General features: G+C 47.4%; 3 protein-coding genes across 9 annotated transcripts in view; 2 read left to right on the top strand and 1 right to left on the bottom strand.

The window, feature by feature from the left end:
• IPO8 (importin 8) overlaps window positions 1–3,064 on the bottom strand; it is a 42,684-nt gene extending 39,620 nt beyond the window's left edge. Inside the window, exons 1-4 of one of the 2 annotated variants that reach the window (XM_072144978.1) lie at window positions 2,837–3,064; window positions 2,466–2,547; window positions 1,037–1,193; window positions 802–960 (exon numbers count right to left, since the gene is read on the bottom strand). In XM_072144978.1, coding sequence (XP_072001079.1) covers window positions 802–960; window positions 1,037–1,193; window positions 2,466–2,547; window positions 2,837–2,920 — 482 coding nt within the window. In that variant the 5' untranslated portion in view covers window positions 2,921–3,064. Of the gene's footprint in view, window positions 1–801; window positions 961–1,036; window positions 1,194–2,465; window positions 2,548–2,695; window positions 2,740–2,836 lie in introns of those variants that run through there. The other variant, XM_072144979.1, reaches the window with a different exon arrangement.
• A 445-nt stretch (window positions 3,065–3,509) lies between these two features.
• CAPRIN2 (caprin family member 2) lies at window positions 3,510–17,588 on the top strand. 4 transcript variants are annotated; one of them, XM_072144972.1, is made up of 22 exons: window positions 3,510–3,656; window positions 4,331–4,542; window positions 5,792–5,854; window positions 6,043–6,129; window positions 6,365–6,603; window positions 6,910–6,992; window positions 7,078–7,221; window positions 7,458–7,504; window positions 7,660–7,914; window positions 8,361–8,417; window positions 8,526–8,633; window positions 8,930–9,061; window positions 9,143–9,206; window positions 9,281–9,342; window positions 9,419–9,514; window positions 9,594–9,692; window positions 15,226–15,366; window positions 15,526–15,703; window positions 15,904–16,086; window positions 16,173–16,273; window positions 16,487–16,553; window positions 16,753–17,588. In XM_072144972.1, exons 2-22 carry the CDS (start codon window positions 4,345–4,347, stop codon window positions 17,313–17,315), a joined length of 2,967 nt encoding a protein of 988 aa, XP_072001073.1. In that variant the 5' UTR covers window positions 3,510–3,656; window positions 4,331–4,344; the 3' UTR covers window positions 17,316–17,588. The 4 variants fall into 4 exon arrangements, with proteins under 4 accessions (XP_072001073.1, XP_072001072.1, XP_072001075.1 ...); XM_072144971.1 differs by having other exon boundaries at window positions 9,591–9,692; XM_072144974.1 differs by lacking the exon at window positions 15,226–15,366.
• Window positions 12,825–15,107, top strand: LOC140125971 (uncharacterized). 3 transcript variants are annotated; one of them, XM_072144976.1, is made up of 2 exons: window positions 12,825–13,853; window positions 13,962–15,107. In XM_072144976.1, exons 1-2 carry the CDS (start codon window positions 12,825–12,827, stop codon window positions 14,826–14,828), a joined length of 1,896 nt encoding a protein of 631 aa, XP_072001077.1. In that variant the 3' UTR covers window positions 14,829–15,107. The 3 variants fall into 3 exon arrangements, with proteins under 3 accessions (XP_072001077.1, XP_072001076.1, XP_072001078.1); XM_072144975.1 differs by having other exon boundaries at window positions 12,825–14,453; window positions 14,526–15,106; XM_072144977.1 differs by having other exon boundaries at window positions 12,825–14,071; window positions 14,321–15,105.
• Window positions 17,589–18,638: the final 1,050 nt, after the last annotated feature.

Genomic DNA, 18,638 nt, shown 5'->3' with positions numbered 1-18,638 from the left:
CACTACTCACTGCTCCCTACTGACCATCTATTCCACTACTCACTGCTCCCTACTGACCATCTATTCCACTACTCACTGCTCCCTACTGCCCCCTCTATTCCACTACTCACTGCTCCTTACTTCCCCTTCTATCACAGTACTCACTGCTCCTTACTTCCCCCTCTATCACAGTACTCACTGCTCCTTACTTCCCCCTCTATCACAGTACTGACTGCCTCCTAATGCCCCCTCTATTCCACTACACACTGCTCCCTACTGACCATCTATTCCACTACTCACTGCTCCCTACTGACCATCTATTCCACTACTCACTGCTCCCTGCTGCCCCCTCTATTCCACTACTCACTGCTCCCTACTGCCCCCTCTATTCCACTACTCACTGCTCATCTAGTACACTACTCACTGCTCCCTACTGCGCCCTCTATTCCACTACTCACTGCTCCCTACTGCCCCCTCTATTCCACTACACACTGCTCCCTAATACCCCTTCTATTGCACAACTCACTGCTCCCTACATTTTACCTGTAACTGTTCCCTACTACCCCTTCTATTCCACTACTCACTGCTTCCTACTGCCCCCTCAATTACACTACTAGCTGCTCCCTACTGCCTCATCTATCACAGTACTGACTGCTCCCTAATACCCCCCTCTAATACACTACTCACTGCTCCCTACTGCCCCCTCTATCACAGTACTGACTGCTCCCTAATACACTACTCACTGATCCCTACTCTCCCTGACCATCCCCTGTCCATGTTCTGCCCTTGCCCCCTCTTCCCGCGCCATGTTTGTGTCCTTACTCGTAGGTCTTCACCAGCTGGTAGAGGCAGAGCAGACTCCCCAGCCAGCTCCCCGAGCCCGATGACTGCAGGTACAAGCCGATCTTATCCACCACGCCGGTCCAGCGCCCCGGGAAGTCGTACTTAATGATGACACGTAGACAGAGCGTCAGCTGCGCCCTGGGGACAGAGAAGAGGGTTACACCCCACATCCTGCCCGAGAGCGCCCCCTCAGGAGACACAGAGGACTACACACCTGACAAGGTCCGGGGAGCGGATGATGCCCTCAACTATGTTCTCCCGGATCTGATGCCGATCATTCTCATGGATGTTAAAGGGGAACACAACTTCACCGATCATCGGCTCCCTATCCGGCCAGAACTGAGTCACCATGTTCTTCAGGTAGATGGCAGCTACCCCGGAGAGAGGAAGAGACAGAATAGTGAGTGCAGCTCTGGAGTATAATACAGGATGTAACTCAGGATCAGTACAGGATAAGTAATGTCATGTATGTACACAGTGACTGCACCAGCAGCAGAATAGTGAGTGCAGCTCTGGAGTATAATACAGGATGTAACTCAGGATCAGTACAGGATAAGTAATGTCATGTATGTACACAGTGACTGCACCAGCAGCAGAATAGTGAGTGCAGCTCTGGGGTATAATACAGGATGTAACTCAGGATCAGTACAGGATAAGTAATGTCATGTATGTACACAGTGACTGCACCAGCAGCAGAATAGTGAGTGCAGCTCTGGAGTATAATACAGGATGTAACTCAGGATCAGTACAGGATAAGTAATGTCATGTATGTACACAGTGACTGCACCAGCAGCAGAATAGTGAGTGCAGCTCTGGGGTATAATACATGATGTAACTCAGGATCAGTACAGGATAAGTAATGTCATGTATGTACACAGTGACTGCACCAGCAGCAGAATAGTGAGTGCAGCCCCTGGAGTATAATACAGAATGTAACTCAGGATCAGTACAGGATAAGTAATGTCATGTATGTACACAGTGACTGCACCAGCAGCAGAATAGTGAGTGCAGCTCTGGAGTATAATACAGGATGTAACTCAGGATCAGTACAGGATAAGTAATGTCATGTATGTACACAGTGACTGCACCAGCAGCAGAATAGTGAGTGCAGCTCTGGGGTATAATACAGGATGTAACTCAGGATCAGTACAGGATAAGTAATGTCATGTATGTACAGTGACTGCACCAGCAGCAGAATAGTGAGTGCAGCTCTGGAGTATAATACAGGATGTAACTCAGGATCAGTACAGGATAAGTAATGTCATGTATGTACACAGTGACTGCACCAGCAGCAGAATAGTGAGTGCAGCTCTGGAGTATAATACAGGATGTAACTCAGGATCAGTACAGGATAAGTAATGTCATGTATGTACACAGTGACTGCACCAGCAGCAGAATAGTGAGTGCAGCTCTGGGGTGTAATACAGGATGTAACTCAGGATCAGTACAGGATAAGTAATGTCATGTATGTACACAGTGACTGCACCAGTAGCAGAATAGTGAGTGCAGCTCTGGGGTATAATACAGGATGTAACTCAGGATCAGTACAGGATAAGTAATGTCATGTATGTACACAGTGACTGCACCAGCAGCAGAATAGTGAGTGCAGCTCTGGAGTACATGGATGTGCAGTAGATACTCACCCGCCTGACGTACAGGGAACTCCACCTCATCAGACACAATGATCTGTAATAATGTTGGTGCAAAACTGATGATCTTGTAGGACTGGAAGAGATGGAGAGATCAGGATGAAATGATTTCTGAATATTATTATCTGCACATCCTGTACCCCGGGCTTAGATACGGTGATACCCTGTGTGATACACATGATGAGACCTAAACAATGCCCCCTCCCAGCTCCACAGTCTTGTACCCCTTAATTACTGTTCCACCACCTTCCAGACCCCCCAAGACTATGGAGATGTGGCCTCTCCCTCCTCCGGCTCTCAGACATTTGTATTCTTTTGGAGCAGCTCATTATGACTCCCGGGGGGTAATTAGTGGTGCATCTCACCTGGTTGAGCTCAGTCTCGGCCGCCAGGCGCATTTTGGGGTCGATGGTTCCCCGCAGGGCCTGGATAATCCGGTTCGGATCCATGACGAACCCGAATAGACAACAACAGAAAGGAAACGAAACGGCTTCAAACGGCCGTAAAGCAACGGCACATCATCTCTCAGCCTTCATTTACGGCCGTCGCAAAACTGACAGGCGATAACACTGTACGGAACGCAATTGTTACAGGCACTACGAGCAATAAAGTACAGTACGGGTAGTGGCAGGGGACAGATTGTACGGAACGAGGCGACGTGTACGGAGAAATGTTTGGACCAATTTTGTACGGATTTATTGTGTTGTATAAAGATGGAGCTGATGTAAAAATAATAAACGGAAAAATAAAAATCATTAAGAGATTTTTTTCTTTCATTTACACTGCTACTTAAAGGGGTTGTCCAGGATTTATAAACGATGACTGCTTTCCTTTATAAACAGCGCCACACCTGTCTGTAGGTTGTGTGTGGTATTGCAGCTCAGCTTTTCTGTCCTTTTCAGAGGAGTGGTGCCGTTTTCAGAACAGAGCAGCCGTGTTCTTTTAATATTGTACAACCCCTTTAAGATGTATTTATCCATAGGGACATGAAACATGTAAAGCCCCCCAATACCTGCTGCTAATCATCCAGGTGGGAGTGGCTACAGCTCTGGTAGAGCCCCGCCTAGCACAGGTGTATATATTGAAGGTCAGGCGGCGGCTTTTACAGCCACTTGAATTTGGTTGTGGGAATTGGAGGACGTTTTGGCTTTGGAGAGGTATCGCGGGGGGTGTTGGACGCGGACGGTTAGTAGTTTCCTTAAATTTTGGTGACAGTGAACACATTTGTTCCAATTGGCTTGGTTGATCCACTCTTGGTTGTAATTTTTCTGGATGTGCTCGCCCCATGGTGCTTTGAATAGGTGCAGTGTGTAGTCATATGGGGCAGGGGATGGTTAAGCCTGTGGATTTGGGGTAATGTGGCTGATAACTGTGAGTAATAGAGTATCACATGGTTTAATAGTTAGATTGTATGGCGTCCATGGATCTCAAGTCAATAAATGCTGATCCGTTACTTTAGTCTCTCCTGGTACTGATCTGTGTGTTGGTCTTATGTGGGTCCATGGGCAAATTTTGGAACAGTGGCCCCGATCTGCCACATGCTCTACGTCACACAGGCTGGGATCCTAGGAATTTTTTTTGTATCTAGAGACCTACTGCTGAGGGTTTGTTACAGTTGTACTCTGTCTTTGTAATCCTCCTATAAACTCACTAGTCCAGGCTGATACATTGTAACAAACAATCAGCACATGTGAGACTTGTGTGATTAGTCAAGTTGGGCACAACTGTAACAAACTCTCAGCTGTGAGAAGTGTTAGGTCCATCTGAGGCCTTTTTTCTGTTGTGTGCCACTACAACCCCCAGCGTGCTCACAGCGGCATAGTGAGGGTTGTGATACTGACCTGATGTCTCCGCCCCAGGCTAATCCTGCGCAATGGTCCAGCTGTCACCATCGAGTCCCGGGGGTAATGTTCACCTCTCGGGAGTCGCCAAGCACCAGTCTGAGCGAGGTCTCAGTTCTTTGCAGTCTTCGCTGTCTTCCACGGCCACTCCGCTCCAGGTCTACGAGACTTACCTAGAGAACGGATTCATCAGCCTGAAGCACAAGATCCGCAACATCGAGAAAAAGAAGGTAGCATGGAGGAAGGGGTTAAGGGGTCCACTCATCGGTGGCAGGGGTGGCACCGTGTGCTTGGTGGTTACAGGTATCTATTGGGGTCAGAAGACTTAACCTGGGAGGATGTAGGACTGTATGCAAATCAGCCTGGGGGCTCCAGGCTCCATAGATGTTAATGGAGCCTGGAGCCCCTCAGGCTCATTTGCATACAGTCCTACATACTGGTGGTAGATGCCCTTTAAAGGCTGCTTAAGAGACAAGTTAGCCCCTAACCAGAGGATGGGGGATTCCGTGATGGGACCTGGGGTCCATGAGATCTGGGGTCAGTGGTACCCATAGATGGAGAGTCCGCTGTTTGATTAATCTATGATGCTGATGGAGATGAATAGAGCATTCGGCACCTGTGCGACCCCCTGCTCTCCATTGGGGGGGGGGGGGGGAGTACAGCTGACTTGCATTCTCATGATCCATGGGGGTCCCATCGGAGACCTCACCGATCGGCAAGTTAGCCCCAATCCAGAGGTTGTTTTCACCGGAGAACCCCTTTTGTCTTGTTTCAGCTAATTGATATTGTTTAACAAGACAAAGTATATTGGAAAGTTGTAGAATTCTTCAATTCGTCACATTTCTCTAGATCTCTGCTTGCTGTCATTCTACAGGAAGCTTCATTGTCTACTGCCGGAGGATAAACGCCAGTCCCCGGCCTCACACATGGGCCCGCGGCTCGTTAGTATGAGTAACGCTCCGGTCACACGTGGTGTTTTTAACCTGTTTTTGGTCCGTTTTTTAAAAAACTCATCCGTTTTTGACCAGTTTTAATTAACATAATTGGTAAAATCTGTCAAAAACCGGATGCGTTTTTCAATGGACTGCTTAAAAACGTGTTCAAAAGCCACGTGTAATGGCAGCCTTATCGGAGCAGTGTGATATGACATGACCAGGGACCAGATTGTTTTCACAGGAAGTGACAAACGAAGCTTCCTGTTAAATGGCCCCGCCTTCCGAAAGACCGCTCTGACTGACTAATCTATCAAACTTTAGTGTGTAATGGGGTGTCCACTCTAGGAAGTGGACGGGGTTAGTACTGGAAAGCGGAGAACAGATTTACTGTGGTAATTGGCTAAATTCAAAATGGCCGGCTCAATAGTCAAGATTTAAAAACTTTATTGATCGCGCCTCCATGCCCTGAACAGTTCTGAAGAAAAGTGGTGGGTCGTTACGGGCACCAATTGTGAAGGTTTTGATAATGTATTTTTCCATTCAGGTAAAACTAGAAGATTACAGAGACCGTCTCCATAATGGCGAAGACCTGAATCAGGACCAACTGGTGTGTTGCTGACGTCTAAATGACTAACATTTGTCTAAAGCTCATGTCACCATGGTAACAGACTACGACTTGTGTAGTCAGATCCTATGTTCTTGTTTCTTTCTGTCCTGAATGTGATTATAACATGTTGGTGCTTGAGTCGTCTGCCATGTGGGTGATGACTGATTTAAAGGGACGTGGTCTTGCAGGAAGCGGTCGAGCGCTACAGCGAGGTCCTTCACAATCTGGAATTTGCAAAGGAACTTCAGAAAGTATTTGCAGCTCTCAGCCAAGACGTAAGTGCGACTTACCTGCCAATATTACATCATGTGGTTACTCTGGCCCCTGACATAATTGGTACACTTTTTTCCGTAAATGCTCTGCACCACTGGGAACTCTTTTGATCTCCGGACAGACGGGCACACTAGACACTGAAACGCCATAACGAACCCTCAGCTCTGTACCAGTCTATACCAGCTTTCTCTACAACTTTGTTACATTTCTTTATTTAATTACCAAACTTCCCTTTAGTTAATAAAGGCCCAGAAGAAGGTGCAGAGGCGGGAGCAGATCCAGAAGACGGAGGCGGAGAAGAAGCGCCTGCGCATGGTCCTGCAGATCCAGTACGTGCTGCAGTCCTTCTGCCAGGATCACGTTCAGCAAGACTTCAAGGATGGACTCAACGGCGCCATGAACATCACCTCCAAGGAGTTGGATGGACTCTCAAAGTTCTCCAAACTCCTCTGTCACAAGAGGTTTCAACACATGAGGTGAGACGCTGTAGTATGCTACTGCAGAGCTGCACTCACTATTCTTCTATGCCTTGGAGGTGAAATCTTCCAGGGTTCCCTACTTGTTCAATGTATGGATTTGTACCTTGACCAGCGGAATGGTGAGTGCAGCTCTGGGGCGTAGTAGGTGAGCACTTTCTTGGTGGAGGAAGGTGTCGGCAGTGAAGTTTCTCATGTAGACCTCGAGGTGTGGTATTTATCCCTTGCTTTTGGCCAGAAATGGACATGTCTCCAGGACTTCATGACCGCAGCTGTGTTTCATGCATAACTTTTTCTTTCCCAAAGTCTTGAAGATGAAATGGATCAGATGTCGGTCTACCTGTGGAACCTGGTGGAAGGCAATGAGAAGACAGTGGCAGGGACCAATTGTGAGTAGTGCTTAAAACTATCGGGTGACTTGTTGAAGTTCTTCATCAAAGTAATGCTCTTCCTTCTGTATACATACCTTCTTAGACAAATTCCTGAAGGATCTGGTATCCAGGATGCTGGACTGTGGTTATTTTGAAAGTGTCCCTGATCCTCCACGTAAAGAGCCACAAATTGTACTGGTAGAACCACCGAAGACTGAAACCTGCAAAGTGACCAGAGTTGAGCCAGGTACATGGAACATCAATTGGGTCCATCTTGCTGGATGTTTGTATCGCATCCTACAGTGGCTTCCCTTGTCCATATTCCTGGTACCCCCATGATGGTGGAAACGAAGTCTTTTTAGACTGTACTCCTGTGCCATCTATCTCCAAGTTTCAAGAGTCTTGAGCTCAAGTATCTTCACCCAGAAGAACCTAAAGGGCAGGCTGGCATCAATAAGTTCTCATCTAATGTTTTCTTTCCAGAACCCTTTAAAGAACACCTAAAACTGGACCCCAAGTCTCCCCGAGAGGTAATGGTATTCAGCTGGTGGTGGGGTCTACTACATGTAGACTTGATCTTTGACAATACTTATATTCTCTGTTGTCATGTTGTACTTTCCGTTGTCTCTATTCCATCGAGTCCTTGGTTGCTTTGTGCTGTCAATGATCCTCTTTTTCTTCCTAGCTTCCCATCAGGCATTGTGTGCCAAAGGTTGAGCAGGTGCCCAAAGCTGCTGAGATGCCAAAACCAGTGCAAGTAAAATACATGTCGCCAGAGCCCATAAAGCCCTGGACGGTGGCTACTAATGTGAAGCTACAGGAGCCACCAAAGAGATGGCAGTCTCCATCATTGACACCCCTGACCAAAACCTGGCAAACTACCAATGTCCCCCAACCTGCGGCTCCACAACCAAAAGGTGAACTGGAGACCCCAAAGGAGGTAATGTGACTTCATTTTTCTTTTATTGACTATAATAAGTAGAACCTGCTCTGGACTGTGGTTAACGGTGTGTCCCACGCAGGATGAACTTATTGAAGCTATGTGGAGGACCACATGGAGGTGTGGACCTCCATGGAATGGTGCTCAGATCTAATTTGATTTGCTGTGTCCAACCTTGGAAGATGTCTTATTATTGAGATAAGAAAAACGTGGACTTCCGTGACCGGAGGCCATTGATACCTGACCACTGCTATTGCAATGGTTTGTGAAGGGCTTGTGGTAGACGTAACCTTATAAAACGTGTAGTTTCTGGAAGAAGGTTGACAAAACTTTCATCTACTTGGGTTTTGCAGCTTGGTAACCTTTATATTGTGAATGTATTTGGATGCTTTCACAAAATGTGGTGGTCAGAAGATGAAAAAAAACAAACCTGGTTTGTCTTTTAGAGACGCGAACGAGCACCAAAGCCTCAACAGGAAGTAAAAGCTGTGACCCAACTAAAGGTGAGCAGCCAAACCAGAGATGTCCAACTTTTAGATACATGTTGTCCGACCCCCATCAGCACAGGGTGGGGTTGTCTTACTGACCTTCTGTATTTGTCCCTCGAACAGGATCCAAAGATGCCACCTGTTCCCAGTGTGCAAATTACAGTGAAAAAGAGGGACATCCCTGCACCCATCTGTATCAACCACTTGTCCCCAGCTGTGACCAATGCTCAGGTCTGAGTGGTGTTGAGCTAGAATGGAATATTTATGGAGGACCTAGAGTTGAGGTTTATCCATAATGTAACATAGTTGAGTTGTTTTGGGAAGGAACTCTCAAATCAGGATGTTGTGTTCTGTGGGGGCGGTGATGGTTCTTGAAACTCCAAGCGCCGCCTCCTTGGAGCTTCATAAACCCTCCAAGCACAAGTTTAAGAAATGACTTGACTGCATGCTATACTGTCATTACCACAATCCACTTTAGCCCTCAACACGTCATCGAAGGTGACAACCCAATGCTCTTGCCCTTTCAGCCACATCGTGTGACTGCCCAACCAGCATCGGAGTTCTGCTACTCGCCAACCCTCCCGAAGGACCCAGAACTACGGAAGCAAAAACTGGAGGATCTTATCGATCAGATCAAGGGAACCTACAACTTCATGCAGGTGAGAGAATTCTGGAGATTCTTCTAAGGCAATGAAGTCTTGGGGTGAGTTGCAACCTAAAATTCAAAATTTTTTTTTCAGGACTCCATGTTGGACTTTGATTCTCAATCTTCAAGAGCAGCTTCACCAGGAATTCTGATAGAAGGTTAGTAACCAAGATGTACTAGTGATCACGAGAAAAAGCAGATTGGTGTGGAAAGCTAATGCTGTTAACTCTAGTTCCAGTTGTGCCCTCTGAGCCCATAGAAAGCCCAAAGGAACCAACATTGCCAAATGGAAAGGTAACTAGAAAGCTCATGGTTGATGTAGTAGATCTATATGGTTGCCTTGGTCTACTGAATGTTTCTTCATTTCTAGGTTTCCACCCCGCCAGTGTTGGTGGAATCCATAGTTGACCCAGTTTGCCTTATATTGGAACCAGATTCTCCGCTACCATTGAGTTCCCCCGTAAAGGTAAGTATAAAATTTCTGGAATAAAATTAATGTTGCCAAAAAACATGTGTTTGGATTTGGTTACCTTTATCTCCAGCAGGTTCCTGATTCACCACCCCGTAAGGTGGAGCCATTGGTGCCAGAGCCAATCTATGTTCCTAGCCCTCCACTTCCAGAGCCTCTTCCAGAGAGAAGTCTGGTGAGTTTTGCAGTTGATGCTTGGCTTTTAGACCGTTTTATAAAAGATCTAGACAATGGGGTCCACCCACTTTTGACTAGTCTTGAAACAAACTTTTATTGTGCACTGACAAGTTCTAAACTTTGGGATATGCTAGCAGTTTAAGAACTGTGGAGCTCTACTGGGTAGGGACCTGGAGACCTTCTATTTCCATAACGTCCCCCATGACGGCCCACTAGGAGGATGACCCTTGACCTCTGTAGGGACAGGAAGCAGAGAGGTTAAAAGCCTCCCCCCACATCCTCCCGCCAGTGTCTTCCTGTCCCTACAGGGGTCAGGTCAAGAGAGGGTCTCTCTCCTCCTAAGGGGGGGGGGGGGACGTTTTGAAAAAAAAAAAAAAAAAACGGAGAAGGATCTCCATACTCACCAAGCCTTACCTGGGGTTACGCCGACTGCGGTCCAAGTTCCCCTCCGGACAGATCCTCGGTTAGCCCGGCGGCTGCGGGCTCTCCCTGGAAGTTATCTTCGTTCCGGCTGGCGTCCTCTCCGGCGGGCTGGTCACCAGACTCTCGCGCGGACGCAGGAAACTACGTTTCCCAGAATTCCCCCTGTTCGATGACGACTTCCGGTCGCGACCGGAAGTGACCGCGGACCGGGCGCGGGACGCAGTAGGAGCCACCGACAGGGGGATGGGCTCCCCATGCAGGTATTTAAATCCTCAAATAGCGGGTAGTCAGTTGGTCTGAGGTCTATGACTCGTTTTCTTCTTGGCCGGCCGTCCCAGACATCATAATGGCTGATGAGGCAGACTTGGGCCTACTCCACCCCCCGGTGCACGTGAGTGGTGCTGTATGGCAACATATACAACTGTTTTTTGTGTGAGCTCCAAGTCATTGTCTCCTTGCCTTCCTTCCCTAGGAGCAAGTTTCTAAGGGGAAAGGCAAGGAAGAGAAATCAGGAAAGGAAAAGAGTAGAGAAAAACCTGAAAAAAGCAGGATTCCTGTTAAAAAATGCAGTATGTGCTTCCGTACACTACTAGAGGGCTATAAGAAACCGATCTGCAGACTCTGCATAGAAGAATTCATGCGGGAGGAGAAAACGTCTTTTATGGACGAGCTTAAGTCCTTTATAGACGAGAAGGTGGTTTCTTCAGTGGCGGCGGCTACGCAGGGAGCCCCACCCCCACGTAAGAAAGCTCGGATAGTATCGGCTTCCTCCTCAGAGGAAGAAGAGGGGTGTATTTCAGACTCTCCCTCCTGCTCTCTGGCGGGAGACCAGGATCATCAGGATCGTGAGCAAGCAACATGTTCCCGCTACTTATTCCAAAATGAGGATCTGGACGATCTTCTGAAAGCTATGAGAGATACATTGAACCTCGAGGACGAGGAACCCCCTCTTTCTCGCGAAGATGAACTATTTGGGGGACTCAAAGCCAGGAAACAGCGTGTCTTTCCCCTCAATGATACCCTTAGGGGTCTAATTAGTCAGGAATGGAGAGACCCTGAGAGGAAAATCGCGGTCTCTAAGAATTTCAGGAAACGCTTAGTCTTCGACCCTGAAGAGTCAAAGGATTGGGACTCGTTCCCCAAAGTTGATGTACAGGTTTCCAAGGTCGCTAGGAAGATGGACCTGCCCTTTGAAGATTCGGCTCAGTTAAGAGACCCAATGGACAGGAAATCAGAAGCCCTTTTAAAGAAAGCGTGGGAAACTTCCATGCTAAGCCTAAAATCGAACTTAGGAGCCACTTCGGTAGCAAGAACACTATATTTCTGGCTGGGGAAATTAGAGTCCCATATCCGGGAGGGTACTCCCAGAGAAGACTTACTGGAAAGCATACCATTGTTAAGATCTGCTACTGCCTTCCTTGCTGACGCATCTGCCGAAGGAATAAGGTTTGCTGCAAAAGAAGGAGCTCTTACCAATGCCACCAGGAGGGCCTTATGGCTGAAACAGTGGAGCGGGGACATCCGCTCTAAATCCAAATTGTGCAGCATTCCTTTCTCCGGAGACTTTGTGTTCGGACCCGAATTGGACGCTATACTCGAAAAGGCGTCCGACAGAAAAAGGGGATTTCCAGAGTCCAAAACAGTACCCAAGAAATCTTCCTTTCGTCCTTTTAGGAACACCGGAGAGACTTACCGTGGCAAAGGTAAGCAAGGACGGTGGAGTTATCCCAAAGGAGGAAGGGGAAGGGGGTTCCTTTTCTCTAACCTCCCAGAGGGTCCAGGAAACAAGAAACAATGACGCCAGAGTGGGGGGGCGTCTCCTGGGATTCCTATCCCAGTGGACAAAGGTCACCTCGAATCCCTGGGTACTATCTATCTTGGAATCAGGCTACAGGATAGAATTCTCATCACCCCCCCCTTCTCCAAGGTTTGTCGCTCCCTTACCCTCTCCCTCTCATTCTACACATTCCTTCATTTGGCAGGAAGTGTTTCATCTAATCCACATGGGAGTGGTGGTGCCGGTCCCTCAAGAACAAGAAAAATTGGGATTCTACTCCCCGTTGTTCCTTGTCAAAAAACCAGACGGATCAAATCGCCTAATTATCAACTTGAAAGAGCTAAACCGCTTCATCGTTTACAGAAGATTTCGCATGGAGTCGGTAAGAACAGCTACCCAACTTATTCACACAGGCTCCTATATGTGCACTTTAGATCTAAAAGACGCATATTACCATGTACCTATTCACCCCTCATCTCAGAGATTCCTAAGATTCTCGGTTCTCTCTCCCGAGGGCTCTGTCTTACACTTTCAATTCCGTGCACTTCCATTCGGTATTTCATCGGCTCCAAGGGTCTTTACCAAGATCATGGTGGAGGTGGTAGCCTTTTTAAGACTACAAGACATATCAATCATCCCTTACCTAGACGATTTGCTAATTATAGGGAAAGACAAACAAAAACTAATCTTGGCAAGAGAGTCTTCCCTAAGAATTTTAACAGAGTTGGGGTGGTTAATCAACCTGAAAAAATCAAGTTTAGTACCCTCCACTCGAAAGACCTTTCTAGGGATCATTCTAGACTCAACTCACCAAATGTCTTTTCTTCCTCAGGAGGAAATATCCAACATAAGGCATCAGATTCGTTCATTCAGACGGAAGGACTCTGTACCAGTCAGACAGGCGATGAAGATCCTGGGGCTCCTCACAGCATGCCTACCTGCGGTCGCCTGGAGTCAGAGCCATACTCGGATCCTTCAGAGTTGGATCCTAACCTTCTGGAACAGGAAGTCTTCAGGTCTAGACAAGAAGATCCGGATTCCTTCCTTTGTAAAGAGGGACCTGCTGTGGTGGATGGAATCAAGGAACCTAGAGAAAGGAGTATGTTGGCACCACCTCCCAACCATCACCATAGTGACGGACGCAAGCAGCTCAGGCTGGGGAGCAATCCTTCCTTCCCACTACGAGCAAGGGTCCTGGACTCTAGCCCAAGCAAAAAACAGCTCAAACTACAGGGAGTTAAGAGCGGTCTGGGAAGCGCTAAGATCGAACACAGCCTATCTGAGGGATCATCATATCCACATTCTCTCGGACAACGTCTCGACAGTGTCCTATTTAAGGAGACAAGGGGGTACAAGATCTCCAGTATTATCGAGTCTGGCTCGTACCATCTTCCAGTGGGCGGAAGAAAACATCCTTTCCATCTCTGCCACCCATTTGAAGGGATCCCTCAACAGAGAAGCGGATTATCTCAGCAGGAGAGAGATCCTACCGAACGAATGGTGTCTCAACCAGGAAATCTTCCTACATCTAACCAGCGTCTGGGGCATGCCCCAAATAGACCTATTCGCCACGAGGGAGAATTCAAAATGCCAACAATACTTCTCTCTGGAGGCCGGCGAGTCCAGAGATCACTTGGACGCGTTCAGCCATCGTTGGAGCGGAAGTCTTATGTATGCCTTTCCCCCAATTCCCCTAATTGCGAGAGTACTCAGGAAAATCTTGCTCGACCGGTCAAGGGTGATCCTGATCTGCCCAAACTGGCCAAAAAGAAGCTGGTACCCACTGCTGAGGTCCCTATCTGTCCAGCAACCCTTTATTCTACCGATTCAGAAGGACCTGCTATACCAAGGTCCGATTTTCCATCCCGATCCAGGAAGACTCCGTCTGGCGGCTTGGATCCTGAGTTCGAGTTCCTAAGGTCCCAAGGTCTCTCTCGGGCCGTAATAACTACGTTGAAGGCAAGTAGGAAAAAGGTTACTTTCGCCATATACCATAAGATATGGAAAAAGTTTGTGACCTTTTGTGGGGCTAATCCCCCCTCTCAGTCTAACCCAAATATTTTACAGGTACTAGACTTCCTGCAAAAAGGACTAGAAATTGGTCTTTCTACTAGCACTTTGAAAGTCCAAATTTCGGCTCTGAGCGCATTCTTCGACCAACCCCTGGCGGACCACAGGTGGGTCAAAAGATTTATTGCTGCTGCAAATAGAATTAGGCCTCAGGTTCTGAAACGGGTTCCCTCCTGGGATCTCTCCCTGGTTCTAGATGCTCTCTCCAGGCCTCCCTTTGAGCCTTTAAAAGACGCTAGTATAAAAAACCTAACCTTAAAAACTTCCTTATTAGTAGCTGTGACCTCAGCTAGAAGGCTGGGGGAACTCCAAGCCATTTCTATTAGAGAACCCTATATGTGTATTCTCCCTGACAGGATAACTTTGACTCTGGATCCAAGCTTTGTTCCTAAAGTGGCGTCCAGGTTTCACAAGAACCAAGAAATAATTCTTCCATCATTCTACGGGAATCCTTCTTCAAGCAAGGAATTGGAGTGGCATTCCCTGGATGTAAGGCGCTCGGTCTTAGAGTACTTAAAAGCTACGAAACCTTGGCGCAAAGATCACAATCTCTTTGTTCAGTTTCAGGGGAAGAACAAAGGGGTAAAGGCATCCAAAACCACGATCGCCAGATGGTTAAAGACTGCCATAGCCTCCTGTTACACAGAACAAGGGAAGGAAGTTCCTCCTAACCTTAAAGCCCATTCCACCAGAGCCATATCCGCCTCCTGGGCAGAGAAGAGGGGCGCTTCTCTTGAACAAATCTGCAGAGCCGCCACCTGGGTTTCTTCATCCACCTTTGCAAAACACTATCGGCTGGACTTACCCAACTCACAGGATCTCGCCTTCGGTCAGAAGGTTCTCCAGGCTGTGGTCCCACCCTAACTCTACTAATTTTGTAGATCTCCTAGTGGGCCGTCATGGGGGACGTTATGGAAATTGTGAATTAGACTCACCGGTAATTCGGTTTCCATCTAGTCCTCCATGACGGCCTATATATTTTTCCCTCCCATGTTTCTTTCACTTCTTTGAAAATTCTGTATGTGATTCTAACAAGACAGAATAAAAATATGTTGTATCTTCCACTGGTGTAGTTATTTGGTAGACACTGGCGGGAGGATGTGGGGGGAGGCTTTTAACCTCTCTGCTTCCTGTCCCTACAGAGGTCAAGGGTCATCCTCCTAGTGGGCCGTCATGGAGGACTAGATGGAAACCGAATTACCGGTGAGTCTAATTCACAATTTTGGGTCTATACTGTTTGAATATGGCCATGTCGTTCCAGACTCCTGTGCCTCTACAAACTGAACCACTTCAGTCTCCAAAGACTCCGACCAGCGTGCCGCTCTTGCAGCTTAAACGGGAAGGGACACCATTGTCTACCAGGAGCACGCCCCAAGCTTCTCCCTTCCAGGGAATGCAGGCGGTGAGTCTTGATGTGTTGATTTTTAGATCTCATTACCTCCTAGTAAGTTCTGGTTCATGGACACAACTGTATGGTCAGTCTTGGACAATTTTTTTTACCCTTGCCTATGGTTGTACTTGAAACCACTAGTGAACTTTCAAGCATGGCCTCTTCCACCAGGTATTTAAAGTGAACCCTCCACTGCCTTCCCGTAAGGAGATTGATATCAAAGATGATCCACCATATCCCCCGGAATATCAGCAGACCTTCAGCACTGCGAGTACTCAGACCCTTCCTCATGGCTTACTGGACCTGAATGGTGGAGAACCACACACTCTCATTCAGGAGCCATTAGTTGGTGAGTGAAGGACTCATATCATCAATTGTTAGTGTGGTTGAACACTGAACTCCTTGTGATCTTCTACTCGTACACAACTTATCAGACAATGCTGCCTCGTACTGGTAGTGGACATATGGATGTGGCGATACTGATGGGGAAACTCCATCCATTGGCATGGAGTTGTGTGCTTGCTGACACATGTTGATTTCCTATCTTAGGGGGTCCATATAATTCGGCAATGCCTCCAGTGACCAATGGAAACCTCCCATGTTACACCTCCACCCCCAACCTTGTGCCCCGCATTCCTCAGCAATGCACAAGTACTCGAGGTGGAATCATAAGAGGAGTGAGCCGTGGAGCGCGGGTGATGACCAATGGCTATCGACAGACGAGCTTTAAAGGCAAGTTGGTCCCTTTTTTTAAATATTTTTATACTTTATCTGGTTTTGTGATTTGGTGCTTGACATGAGATCAGCTTTTTATTTAGGGCCTGAGACCTATAGAGGAACTCCATGTCCCTCCAGTGGAAGCTATGGACCTGTACCCTACCCTGGGCGAGACTATCCAGTACCCCAGTACATCCCACGGGTAAGTCCTAAGGCATGTGTCATGGCAGTATCCCTAGCTCCATGGCCCCATTTCTTCCCTACCAATGGGATGGAGCCAACCTGAGCTGATGCCTCTTCTCCGTGGACTTGTTGAGGTTGCATGGCCTTTCTGTAGAGCAGGAGAAGTGTATATATACAACATGGACTTGAGTATGACCCTTTACTAGACAACATCATGTCTTGCACTTTCTAGGATGCAAACTCCCACCTCTGCTACAAGAGAGGGTCCATCACTCCGGCTGGTCGCTCTACCCCAAGAAGTGAGTACTGCAGCTTGTGTATGTAATAATCCTGTCTTGTATGGAGCTTTAGTTGGAGCTATTCCATCTTTGGGTAAAGATCTAGTAGATGTCTTGTAGATGCATGTCCTGGTCACCTGATGTCTTGAGGAGTCTCTACGTTTTGATGTAGTGACTGTATCTCTATCCTTCCTTGTGTAACACTTGGTCCTCCCTACAGGTTGGAATGATTCAGCCCAGCTCGGGAGCCCAGAGATGGAGGAAAGCTTCAACAGTACGGATTCTGGGCAGGGCGACTCTCGGAGCATGACCTCAGTAGATATGTCCATGAGCAGTCAAGCTGCCACCATTTTGCCAGTCCACGTCTACCCCCTTCCGCAGCAGATGAGGGTAGCGTTCTCCGCAGCCAGAACATCAAATTTTGCTCCTGGTACATTGGATCAACCAATAGTGTTTGACCTTTTGCTCAACAATCTTGGGGACACCTTTGACTTCCAGGTAGGCCGCTTCATGTGCCCGGTGAACGGCACCTATGTCTTTATATTTCACATGTTGAAGCTGGCCGTGAATGTTCCTCTGTATGTGAACCTGATGAAGAACGAGGAGGTAATGGTATCGGCCTATGCCAACGATGGAGCCCCCGACCACGAGACCGCCAGTAACCACGCGGTCCTGCAACTCTTCCAAGGTGACCAGATCTGGCTGAGGTTACACAGAGGAGCCATTTATGGCAGCAGCTGGAAATACTCCACCTTCTCCGGGTACTTACTGTATCAGGACTGACTAGATGTGCTTCCGGGCCGGATGTGGGGATGAGCTGTGCAATCGGTGAATGGTTGGTGCTTGTTCAGATTCCATAAAGGACCAAACTGGTTCAGAGACTTCTAGAGGTCAGATGCAACAAGTTCCTCCACCGTTGTGATGCTACTGACCATGGATGAAGCCAGGAGTGAGAGAATACTTGGAGAAGATGTTGTCACAGATGATGGTGTGTAGTGACTTTGTACTGGTGTCGGAAGGAATCGGTGGCTTGAATAAACAATGATTGCAATCCGAGTTGTGTCTTGTGTTCAATGGTGCAACAACCGAACAAAGTTAAAGGGGTTCTCCGAGTGTTAACACTTATTCCTCATATGGTGTCAAATCTAAAAACCAAGCTATAAAGCAACACGTTCTATTTATGGGAAATTTGACGCTCAGAAGATGTAATAAATTTTTGTATACAATGTTTAACGCTGTAATGGCAGCCACCACTAGAGGGAGCTCTGTGTATACAATGTATAACGCTGTAATGGCAGCCACCACTAGAGGGAGCTCTGTGTATACAATGTATAACCCTGTAATGGCAGCCACCACTAGAGGGAGCTCTGTGTATACAATGTATAACCCTGTAATGGCAGCCACCACTAGAGGGAGCTCTGTGTATACAATGTATAACCCTGTAATGACAGCCACCACTAGAGGGAGCTCTGTGTATACAATGTATAACCCTGTAATGACAGCCACCACTAGAGGGAGCTCTGTGTATACAATGTATAACCCTGTAATGACAGCCACCACTAGAGGGAGCTCTGTGTATACAATGTTTCTGCTTGTGATTTCATGAGATTGATGTTCCCCAGCTAAATGTATCAATTTGAGGGGTTTGGTCTCGGTAGAAGGAAAACGAAGACCCTGATGAGAGATTAGTAGAGGAGGATTTTTCCCTGTGGCAGAACAGACCTTCCCCCATGATTCTCAGATGACTTGCTGTAGTCAACGTCCCTTGTTGATCCAAATATCTGGTTCTGGGGTTGCGCTAGTCTTCACTCCTCTAGTTGCTTTCTGGAGAAGACATCCTAAGTCACCCCATAACTTCATCTTATAATTTACCCCCCACCCCACCTATCTGCTAAAATGCTCTGTGCTGCAGTGTATCCATATTGTTACAAGAATCTGTTCACTTACAGTAATTGGCAGTATTATAGTAGTTATATTCTTGTACATAGGGGCAGTATTATAGTAGTTATATTCCTGTACATAGGGGGCAGTATTATAGTAGTTATATTCTTGTACATAGGGGCAGTATTATAGTAGTTATATTCCTGTACATAGGGGGCAGTATTA

Source organism: Engystomops pustulosus, chromosome 4 (assembly GCF_040894005.1).
Source record: "Engystomops pustulosus chromosome 4, aEngPut4.maternal, whole genome shotgun sequence".
Taxonomy (NCBI): domain Eukaryota; kingdom Metazoa; phylum Chordata; class Amphibia; order Anura; family Leptodactylidae; genus Engystomops; species Engystomops pustulosus.
The sequence above is the reverse complement of the archived record's forward strand: the minus strand, read 5'-3'. Positions and strand labels throughout refer to the sequence as shown.